The sequence below is a fragment of the Zootermopsis nevadensis genome, unplaced genomic scaffold, assembly GCF_977971745.1.
Source record: "Zootermopsis nevadensis isolate Lab colony 2312 unplaced genomic scaffold, Znev_1.0 Znev_ptg000003l, whole genome shotgun sequence".
Classification (NCBI taxonomy): domain Eukaryota; kingdom Metazoa; phylum Arthropoda; class Insecta; order Blattodea; family Termopsidae; genus Zootermopsis; species Zootermopsis nevadensis.
Window position 1 is genome coordinate 8,606,954 of NW_028259135.1, and position 11,266 is coordinate 8,618,219.

At 37.7% G+C, this 11,266-nt stretch overlaps 2 protein-coding genes and 1 long non-coding RNA gene across 6 annotated transcripts; 1 reads left to right on the forward strand and 2 right to left on the reverse strand.

The window, feature by feature from the left end:
- Positions 1–320: 320 nt before the first annotated feature.
- LOC110830788 (dynein light chain 1, cytoplasmic) lies at positions 321–3,338 on the reverse strand. 3 transcript variants are annotated; one of them, XM_087342342.1, is made up of 4 exons: positions 3,175–3,338; positions 2,863–2,929; positions 1,837–1,954; positions 321–1,761 (listed from the first exon to the last, which is right to left on the reverse strand). In XM_087342342.1, the coding sequence occupies exons 2-4, from the start codon at positions 2,916–2,918 to the stop codon at positions 1,600–1,602; spliced, it is 336 nt and encodes a 111-aa protein (XP_087198468.1). In that variant the 5' UTR covers positions 2,919–2,929; positions 3,175–3,338; the 3' UTR covers positions 321–1,599. The 3 variants fall into 3 exon arrangements, with proteins under 3 accessions (XP_087198468.1, XP_021921762.1, XP_021921761.1); XM_022066070.2 differs by lacking the exon at positions 2,863–2,929 and having other exon boundaries at positions 3,175–3,309; XM_022066069.2 differs by lacking the exons at positions 2,863–2,929; positions 3,175–3,338 and adding an exon at positions 2,358–2,551.
- Positions 3,309–4,053, forward strand: LOC110830789 (uncharacterized). The gene is made up of 2 exons (XR_002543385.2): positions 3,309–3,427; positions 3,529–4,053. It is a non-coding gene; the product is annotated as an uncharacterized LOC110830789 (long non-coding RNA).
- A 220-nt stretch (positions 4,054–4,273) lies between these two features.
- On the reverse strand, positions 4,274–11,073 carry Set8 (SET domain containing 8). Of its 2 annotated transcripts, none has more exons than XM_022066067.2 (6): positions 10,773–11,073; positions 9,223–9,531; positions 8,674–8,824; positions 8,132–8,348; positions 7,494–7,684; positions 4,274–6,795 (listed from the first exon to the last, which is right to left on the reverse strand). In XM_022066067.2, the coding sequence occupies exons 1-6, from the start codon at positions 10,780–10,782 to the stop codon at positions 6,585–6,587; spliced, it is 1,089 nt and encodes a 362-aa protein (XP_021921759.1). In that variant the 5' UTR covers positions 10,783–11,073; the 3' UTR covers positions 4,274–6,584. The 2 variants fall into 2 exon arrangements, with proteins under 2 accessions (XP_021921759.1, XP_021921758.1); XM_022066066.2 differs by having other exon boundaries at positions 8,129–8,348.
- Positions 11,074–11,266: the final 193 nt, after the last annotated feature.

The window sequence follows — 11,266 nt, forward strand, 5'->3', positions numbered from 1 at the left end:
GAGTAGTAACATGTTTCTTAATATGATTACCTTACAAGGCAAAATTGACCCTTGTACCATCAAGTTTAGCATTAAATGTCTCACTTCACATCAGAACCGTTCTACCCACATCTCCAATGGAAGAGATGTTCAGAGTTCCAGATCTGTGCACTAAAAAGAGCAATTTTGGTATAGCAGTGTTCTATACAAACAATGGAAGTGAGCACCTCAGCTACAAGCCGCGTGATCAGCGAAGCTTGTCAAATGAGATGTCTCATCCTTATGATTACTAGGAGTGAGGATGAGGAGGGGCAGGGAAACCGTCAAAAGATCAGACGTCCTTTCAAACTTGTGATATATCAGTTTAATGCCTGTCGTCTCTATGTTAATATAATAATTATAATACACATTACAGAAGAAGTTTCTTTACATCTGAGCAAGACTGAATAAACGCCTCTGAAACGAGTAAATAATTTCTCTACACAGCACCAAATCAATGACAAAATAGCAACCAGGAAAACATTGTTATACAACATTACGTTTAGAAAAGTGATACTGGGCGCACAACTTGTGATATCAAATGTCTAGTCAGGTGTTGTGCAAATAAAATTTTTATTTCCTTTTTCTCTCTTTAAATATACTTTTTGCACGGGGCCCCATTTTGGCAAGCATTAAGTTTTAATTTGAGACAACCACCATCTCATGGTGAAACAGAATCTGCTAAGCAAATGCTGAAGCCTCGTCACTCAAAACCTCAACCGTCTCCCGCTCCACAGCATTTCATATTTTTCACCAACAATTAATACTTCATCAAAGAGACAAGACTCAGCATTGTCTACAGAACTTTCCAGAAGCAGAATTCACATGAAATGTAACAGCAATTTATTTGACACAAGAACGGACATAAAACACATAAAATAAGTTGCGGTTGTGTAAGTTACAGAAAACAAAATAATACTTACATTGGGCCTTTTCAGAATTTTACACTCACACATACACACACACAGACACGCGCGCACACACACAAATATATGCACACATGAACAATTTTACATTTATCACTGTACTAGGGCAATGAAAACAGAACAGAAGTGACTTTTTTTGACATAATGATAAATTAAATGGCTGCTTAAATTTACAGCCTACAGCATCCCTAATGAACACAATATCGGAACAAAGCTGCACAAATCGTTTAAACAGCAATGATGAGTAGATTCCTCAAGTACACTGTCCAGAGCATTCATTCATTCATTCCCCTAACTAACAAAATCTCAAAGTAGATATAACCTTTTACAACTGAAGAATACCAAAACAATATCAATACTGTAACATTCCCCAAAGGTAAGAGTCCTTCCCTTGCGCCAGAGCAAATAAGTTTAACATAATTTAGTCCAAATCAAATTAGGGCAACAAAATCAAACATTATGCCTTTTCCTCTTCTGGAAATTGGTTTGGCTTCTTAAAAATTGTGATTTTTCAAGACATTAACTACATGTGGGCAGCAAAGTCAGATTAGAGTGATCAAATTTGAATAGTATGATTGCTCTTCTCCCCCCTCCCAACCCCCACCCCCCTCGCATGGCAATGAGATTTGTGTATTTGGGACGGACAGCACGCCATCTAGCCGCTCTTGAAGAGGAGGATAGCCACCTGACCCAGGTAGAAGTAGATAAAGTGCCTGGTCTCATGGGTAACGTAGCTCCCAAAATTACGTCCCACAATGCAATGCCATGTTGGATTGTACTTCTTGTCAAATTCCTTTTTTATATATGCTGCAATGTCCTGAAAAAATTGTAATCATAAATGGGCAGTCCAGTACAAACCCACTACACCACTTCAATGTACTGCCTGACATACCTTCTCTATGTTGTATTTCTCCAGGGCCTGTGTTGCACAATCCACAGCATCCTGCTGCATATCCTCGGACATGTCAGCATTTTTAATTACGGCTTTGCGTTCTGACATCTTATTTGACCTGCAACAATACGAAGTGCTAGCACAAAAAAAACGTGAAATTTATCAACGGAAAATCCTTTGATTCATGCAACGTAACAAACAGCACCTAAATCATGCTATTACAGTCTGAAATTCATCACAGCTAATAAAAAAAACTGCAAACCTGACGAGGTTACCTCTCCCAACCCGAACTGTAGCTGTCACATCCACTTCCATCTGACGGCTGTGTGCGCCGAATTGCCAAGCACATTATACAGAAATTGAAAAACATGGGAAAATCCACCCAGTCCCATACGTGAGCCACAGATGGCAGTGAAATAATAAATAAGACAGCAGCCAACCACGATTTACAAACTGGGGTAAGAGGGAAATGTAAAGGTTGATAATTTGTATTAAATAAACGGAAAAAAGGTATTCCTTACCTTAGACTATAAAATACTTCTCAAGCTTAGCGAATTAAATCGTTGTAGCACTTGCAAAATGCCTTTAACGAACTACGCCGGTTCTACCTATGAAACACTATTTTTCCACAACCATTAACTCTTTGCGGGCAAATCCTCTTCATTGAAACCAATCTCCAGCGATCTTATTGGCTAGTGCCCAGAGTCTTCTACCAGAGTCTTCTATCAACCCATCATGCAATGTACTGCAGCTTCACTTCTTCTTATTCTTTTCCATGCGCAGTGGCCTTCTTTACCACAGTGGTAGGCCTAATAGCATGCAAGTCAATGACATAACTTTGGAAAACTAAAATGTATTTAAGTTGCAAACCAAAACAAATAAATATTTAGCGCAAAGCAAGCGACGGGTGATACAATGTTAAAACTATAGTCTGAAACACACTGCAGCACCTTGAAACACCAGGCATTCTGAAGAATCCAATCCATGCACTACGTGGTTATGAATTAGAATTCTGAATTACTGTACCAATTTATGTTCAATTTAATGGAGTCAGAAAATGTAGCTTTTATGGTACTGCTCATGGGATGTTAGTCTAGAAGCACAGAAAAGAGACATAAAGCTGTCAAAATGAGCTCATTTTGTGGCTACATTTTGAAAGGAGAAAGCCCAGTGATATTTTGACGTTAGCGTCAAGTATTACAGGAATACAATTACCATTACGGAATCATACTATACTCCCAAGTTTTTCGTGGTGTCTTGCAATCAAAGTATCCAATTTGATGTTTCATTATTGAGTGCACGAAGCTATAAAAGATATACATCTGTAACTTGATTTACCTTAAAATTGGAGTTATAGATTTCTCTTCCGCTAACCTTTCGATTTCCGGTTATGTTAAACACTACACTACAATATCAAAATACCGAAGATGTTAATTGTATATTTAATTTTCTGAACCAGTTATTACTCATAAAACATTAAATAAAAGCGGTTATATCTTTACTTTATATATTCCAAAAATCGTGGTTCTTCGTACTGTGTTCGGTAACAATCGGTTCGATCGATGGCTCAACACCATAGCTATTAGAAAAGGTACATAACGTAACTGCTACAAAAGTACTTTCTTAATATACGAAGGTTAAAATCACGGTTACTATATAAGGCATACTATAAATCTATGAATTTCCTTCTAGAATGGAATTGGTATTATGTCTGAATAGTTCCAATGGACAGGAGCTGACAGAAAATTCAAGCACATGACTTGAAACTTGGCAGAAACATATAAATATCTCACCAAACTCAGTTTCGAGCATGAAGTACGCAAATGGCTACCTTCGTGGTTGTTGTGCCATGTGGTCTGGTATCCATTCGATCAGACTACATGGCACAAACCACAGAATAGCCATTTTCATCCTCACTAGATGTTTGTGTGTGAAAAGCTATAATAAAAGATATGCAAGAGCAAGAACTACATGCCTTTTTAAATGAAGGAATTCAGTACACCAAAATGTTCTTTTACAACTTTGAGCATGTTCGTCCTGTTCAGCTTCAACGTCGCCACATGCTCTCATGAGCTTCACAAAATTCGAGGCTAAAACTGTTTATACACAAAATGTACTTTTTATAGTAGTACTACTGCAGTCATCTTGACTTGTGTATCTGTATGTACAGTTCTCAGACTATTACACAGCAATAAAGTATGAAGCAATACTCCGCTATGGAAGATTACAAAAATTATTGCCTTGTATGTAGTGCCTCAGAAAGAAAACTTGAGGTGTTTCATCTCCTAATTTAACCATGAACAAACATCCAATTATAGTTTAAACAAATGCCCAAATGCTTGTTTTATCTTTACACTGCTGTATGTATGTTGTAATGCACTTCCAAACAAGTACAAGTGACTGATACAAGTGTAACAGATGAGAAAAACACAACTAAAACTGTGTGAAGCAAAGAAATGAACACGAAAAGAAGTTTTTCAAACTGCACTTTCACCAGCACTCATTCATCCAAGATACCAACATAGTATCAGAGAAAAATGTAATGCTGGAAAGAGGGAACATGCAACAACACTTCTTTTCAACGTAAGTCATGAGTTTATTCACTACAGTCTACAATGCATTACACAAAAACTCGGGGGAAAACAGCTTACATATGGCTGTTAAAAATGTGTATAAAATTATAGCACATTAACAAAGCTGCTCCACTGATATGATGCAATGTGTCATGTATTCATGTGAGCTGAACTGCACACATTGTCAGCTGAATGCTACTTGTATTTCACATAGGATAGACACAAAACTTAAAATTCTGGTAGAAGCACCAATGAATGTTCGTGCAAACTACAGGGGAGAAAATGACAAACAAGGAATTATGGATTAAAACTAGTTTCCATAGCAGATTACCACATTCTGGAAATTATTATTCTATAACAATGCAAATGGCCAGAAATGGTACTGAAATAGTGGACGAAATATGTAACACTATGTCCTCCTGGCTTTATCAACAGAAATGAGTTGACAGCTCAATGCAGACTCCAATCCCAAGTCACAGGAAATCAGTAACCTCTTAAACGTATTGTCATTTGCTTTAGCAAACATATTTATGCGTGTTCACAATACAAGTTGCAAAAATGCACTTACTAGCTTTGTGTCTGTATTAACACGAGAATGACTTGAGAGACTTTCATTAAATTTGACAATAATGGGCGCTTTATAAGACCTAACTACGCTTGTGTGTGGGGAACCTCCAGCTATGAAACTACCCATGTGAAGAATTTTCAGCCAGTCTTACCACCATGTGGCAGAATCCTTCATGTCATTATGTACCCCGATGGGCATCACACACTGTACCCACACACAGGCCACTGACACCAGAAAACTCTGATGACACTGGTACCGTTTTCAAAGGCCGACGGTCTCATCCTGGTCATCACACCATAATTGTTATGTTATGCATACCTTTCCTAACATATTAAGTGAACTGCCTTAGTTTATTTAATAATGCTTTCTCAACTGCCTCCTGGCCGTGAATGATGAATTGGAAAGGATGTGGAAGGAATTAGTCATGGCATAATTTAAGGCACTATACCAGCATTTTCTTACAGCACTCAGGAAAGTCATGAAAATTTCAGTCTGGATAAACTGCCTCAGGACTAAGAATTCAGTTTCAAGAGAATAAATAAGTAGAGGGGTATATAAAAAACTTTAGGTCCACATACCAAAAATGAGGTTTTGTCAGTTACAGATGCTTTCATATGTTAATAATGCAAATCTTCACAGAATAAGACACGTTCATACAGTAGAATAATAAACAGCAGTCTGTAAAGTGACAATGTAGTTTCACATAATAGTAATACAGTTTATGTAACCTGCTTTACACAATATTATGAAAGAAAATAAGACAATGTGCCTTGGATTAAAGCAGCATGTGTGTCCTCATTTGATTATAATTTAAACGTTCATACATAACAAAATGGTAACTACATACACTAAAGCTGAATGGCAGCATGTGATAATGGAAATATGCGTGATTTTAAGTCAGTTTCACCTAGTATCAGAAGCTGTCTGCAATATGAATGCATCTTCTGCTGTGCACATCACGTCATAACCCCAGAAGAGAGCTGACAGACAGCAGATCAACCACCCTATGACCCATTTACACAAATCAAAACATACTATCGGATGTATAAAATACATATATGTAGATACCTAATAAATACACAACTCCCTCTAATCCTAAGACTCCGGAACATATTTCGGCAACAAATGCATCATCAGAGATCTTTTATCTTGACAACGTATCAAGTTTTCCTAACTAAACCTACCGCAACAGACGATATAGACAATGCTAAAGAATGATCATTTACAAAACTGCCATTTCAATAATGGTGGCAGTGATATGAACTCCCATACAAATCTATCCTTTAACAAAAACTTCAATTCTACACCAGTCAACTTTCAAACAAAATGTATCTCTTCTTATTGATCAGACCAAAATGCAATAAAAATTCATAGAACTTTTCAATGTTCGTTGAGCACAAATTTAACCTTCAGTGATAGACCTCAGAACTTCCAAAAGTTACTATCAAATACCATTCAACTACATGAGACTGAACAATCATTCAACGTACGTCTGCGCTCAGTTGTTACTCAGCTACACGTCATATTACTTCAAATCCCTGCCAAGATGAAGCAAAATGACATACGTCAAGTTCAATACTGAAGGTACCATCATATACACATAGGCATTATGATGCAAGCCAGGGGTGGTAGCGTATGGACTCCTTGCTGCGATCCCCATAGTCATACATCACTTCTTCACCTGCGGGGATGTCGTCCTTCGCAATCAGCACCAGATGAGGTTGGTTCGCAATGGGCACTGTCTTGGTGATGAGGTTACCACTCCTACTGTGGTTCACCAACCGTCCCAGACGACCAGATTCTGCTGTAGCATCCACACTGAAACAAGACAAAGGCAAATGAAGAGATGCAGACAGGATCACAGCGGATGCGTAACCCAGGTCCAGCTTCAAAATGGTCTTACTGTAGCACAATAGATTTGATGACTACACACTGCAGTCAATATCACCTTTCTTAACTCTGATGAACATGTATGATTTTATTTCTTTTCCATATAATGTCCCATGCATGCTGCATAGCCTACCTACCTAATCCTCCTGGATCAGAACACATCACTAATAAATGTCAAAAGCACAAGTTTGGGGAGCTTCAGTACTGTAAACTGCAGGAGGGGCAAATCAAATATACTTTTACTATTCCAAATATCCTGATGAATCTTAAGAGGATATTACACTAGTAAATAATAGTAAAACATGCACATTTAAGCTTTAACTGTGTTCCTATAATCCAATATAATGTACTACTGTCAAATTATACAGTCTATATTTCTTATTTGTTTGAATTCATTACAAATCGGTCACAAATGCTTTTAAAAAAGTTGGTGAACAGCGAAACACCAGGTGATAACATCTAGAAAATTTCCAGTCATACTGAAACGTATTCACACCATTACATGATAATTCCATAACAGAAAAAAATAAATGCATGATCCAACAGTCCTATCGGATGAGAAATAAAATTTTTGAGAGCTGAACTTACCCAAAATTTTGCCTGCAAGGAACGCACATCGAACTCACCAGTATTGATTGTTCCGGTAGTTAAAATAGTACATATAGCAGCCCGTGTTCTGATCTTGGGCATATCTCTTCTCCCGCTCCTTTGCTTCGCATATGTCAATTAACTCTCCTGCATACTCCACCACAAACTCTCCTTTAGAGAAGAGTCTTGTTGTTACAATACCACGCCCCTTTCCCTCAAAGTTGTGGACCTGCAACAAATGGGTCTACTCCATTACCATCTGTTCTCAGTAAACACCTCCTGAGACATCCAACAGCTGCGTAAACAAACGCTACCACGCACTAGTCAGTAATGTTGCTATATACCTGGGAGGTCACACAAGGTTCAAATCTCAGTGTCAAGACTTGTCACCCTGATATTTTTTTCATGTATTTCCTTTGAACTTCAGGCATATGTTGAGGTAGTGCTTTAAAATAGACCACAACTGCTTTACTGTTCAGTGTTCCTAATTCAAAATTCATAATGATCAGTTCATTTGACCCTACATTCAATGCAGATGAAAAGTGTCACTAAATAATCTAATAAGCAAATAAAGGACAACTGCATTCCAAACTTTCCCCGCTTTACTGAAATGTTTTATCAAACACCACACAGCAAACATAGCTGAGAAAGTGTGAACAAACTGTGTACATACAACCTCAAGTCCATCCTCCCTCTGAGACAAGATTGCTTCCTCTAGATCACGCTGTTGCTCCTCTAGCACTGTCGTCTTTGTCTTGCGTACACTCCGCCGTACCGGGAAATACTCCGTCAATTTGTGGTTGCCAGACGCGACAGAAACACCATTGCAACAATTCAGCTTTGGGACAATCTTTGGTGCATACTGCTGGTTCAGCGTCTGGCTTGGGTTCAGCCTGCACATTGTAAGTGGCTGTTAAGAGATGCCGAATACCAGGCAGGCAACAGTTTCAAGTTTTCACGGCAAAATCAATAACCTATCTGATTATAATTTCATGTTCACGAAAGTTCTGAAGTTGTAGAATAATTAAGTCCATCACCTTGAGCAACCACAACATTCAGTTACACTGCTACCGAGTACATGTAAATGGTGAAATGCAGGCAAGCCACTAATGAACCTTGTTCCCTGACAATTATTCTGCAGTTTTTATCAAACTTTGATCGCAGGAGGCCTGCTTCTGTCTGCAATACATGGCACTTCCAAAGTGGACGTGTACTTACCTTCGCCGAGACTTTACTGCCCGCTTTGGAGACAGAGAGATACACAGCTGTGAGAGAGCACTTGAAGGAGAGAGAGACGTGATGTCTTTACACAACTGTATCTTGTGAGGGCTGCAGCCAACTGGCTGCGGTACAAATTTCTCTTCACCATCTGCACAGAGAAAACAGTATAAAGATGGCAGGCAATCCACAGAACAGCCTGTGATAAATAAGGAATTCAAACACATGCTTAAAAGAAAATACAGATTCAAGACCTGCAATCACACAAAACTGAAGCTTCTAACACTAAACTCATTGGTTCATTTCATGCTCAAAAATCATTCACCACCCTGCAACCCTGCTGCTACCACAAACTTCCCTCATGCAAATTTCTTTATCAACTGAATAATTTCTTTTGATGGTAACATACAATGTTTACCTGAATGTTATACACAATATCCCCTGGTAAAAATAATTTTAAGAAACAGTGCCAATGCCATCATCAAGAGTACCAACTTTCATCTCTAAATTTCACCTGCAGGACTACAACAGACAAAAAACCTGACTCACCATCAGCTCCGGCAGAGTCTGCAGGATCAGCACATGGCATTCTGGTCAGACTACCCACAGACGAGGCAGGCGTTTCTCTTGCAACATTCTCACCCAATTTTGTCTTGATTTTTTGCTTACGATCAGGATATCCTTGTGACGAGAAAAATTTTGTAATTGATGGAGTTCTGATTTGAGGACTTGCATGGGATAGTTTACCCTGAAATTCTTTTGAAAGTTTGGAGTCCTTCTTTTTAGGAACACCACTAGATGCATCTTCTAGAGCCTCAGTAATTGGTTTCATTCGACCTTTGTTATATTTTCTTCTGCCTGAAAGACACATTCAACATTTTACTAGATATCATAATCAGTGTTACTGATGAAATTAATTGGGCTAATTTAAAGTGTTTAAATAAAAGCTGTAATATATTCTGGATAAGTAAACTTTGTTTGAAGCATTTTCGATTTAGAATGGTCTGAAAAAAGGAGGTGCATTACCACCATTTCTTTCTAATGTTGCTCTACAATGTGCCATCAAGAATATAAAAAAAACTGAGAAACTGGAAATAAAAGGGACACATAGGCTTCAGTTCTTTGCTGACAATGTTAATTCACTGGGAGAGAATACAACTGCAATACAGAAAATCAAAACAGCTCTAGCAGACACTAGAAAGGCCAATGGTATAGAACAAAACAAAGAGAAATGTATATTTGTGGCCAAGTTCCTGTCACCATACAGGGTAGCTAACAAGTCCTTTGAAAATATTGCAAAGATCAATATTTGGAAATGACAGTAACAAACACATACTGCATCAATAACAACATTAACAGCAGATTTAATATGGGGGATGCTTCCTACCATTAAATTAAATTCATGTACTGCTTGTGATACCTCACTAAATGAAACACATAGAAGGAAGGTGTAACAGTTCATAAAAAAACAAGCAAATTTTTTCACAGTACAGCAACTTATGTGAACTTGGATGGCATGAGGAGAACAAGGATTGAAGGTGTTTGAAAACACAGTGCTGAACACATTTTTACTTAAACAACGAAAATATGAGGATGGAGAAAACAGCATAAGGATTTTCGTATTTTGTACTCTTCACCATATATTATTAAGATGATCAACTCAAGGATGAGATGAGCAGGCATGGAACACACATACAAGTGCTGTAAAATGCATACAAAATTGTAAAAAAACCCTGAAGGGAAGAGATTACTTGGAAGACCTAATGCTGAATGAGAAAATTAAAGTAGGTGTAAAGGATATAGTATGAAGTTGTGAACTGGATTAATCTGGCACAAGATAAGGATTAATGGCAGGCTCTTGTGAACACAGTAATGGACCTTTGAGTCACATATAAGGCAGCTATATTTTAAATTATACGAGCAAGTCAGCTACTCAACGACTTGGCGTCACTGAGTTCGTTAATGAATCTGAGAGTTTCCACACACAATCTTCGATAATTCTGAAAAGAGCGCACATCATTTGGAATTCAACATGTTCCAAATTTACACAACAATAACTTCATGAAATTTATGCGAGGATGAAAGAAAGTCATCCTCACCTCGAACCATGATCAAGGAATAAACTTCTGCGAGAACAAAGCAACAAAAGATAATTTATTGGCTCGCTAGCGTTGACAATCCATGATTCGAATGTTGATAACTGATAATTCCCAGCTGTGATAACCATTCAACTTGAAAATAAATATATTAATAATAATGATTAAACGGATACAATTCCATTACGCGATGCTCTATTTTTTAAACATTTCAAAATTATTATTAAATAAGACACGTTGTAACACACATCTTCACCCTATGCCGTAAATTGTTAGAATATGATTGGCCGCCTATAACCAGGAAAGCGGCCATTGATTCACTATATACATTTCGATGTCAAGCAGTATTACATGCCTTGGAGTTTGGTCCCGACATCTAGTTACAATGTTATAACTAATTAACATTTAATGGAATTTGAATCTGAAGTTACTTATTTTCATACATATTTATCAATAATTGTAGATTTAATTTTCGTAGGTGTATAGATGTTTCTTGA

Coding starts and splice junctions, on each gene's coding strand:
- LOC110830788 (XM_087342342.1), bottom strand. CDS start 2,918: ATGAGCAGTACCATAAAAGCTACATTTTCTGACTCCATTAAATTGAAC. Junction 1,955..2,862: donor ATTAAATTGAACATAAATTG/GTACAGTAATTC, acceptor GTATTGTTGCAG/GTCAAATAAGATGTCAGAAC. Junction 1,762..1,836: donor AGAAATACAACATAGAGAAG/GTATGTCAGGCA, acceptor CAATTTTTTCAG/GACATTGCAGCATATATAAA.
- Set8 (XM_022066066.2), bottom strand. Junction 8,825..9,222: donor AGACTCTGCCGGAGCTGATG/GTGAGTCAGGTT, acceptor TTCTCTGTGCAG/ATGGTGAAGAGAAATTTGTA. Junction 8,349..8,673: donor GCAGTAAAGTCTCGGCGAAG/GTAAGTACACGT, acceptor TACAATGTGCAG/GCTGAACCCAAGCCAGACGC.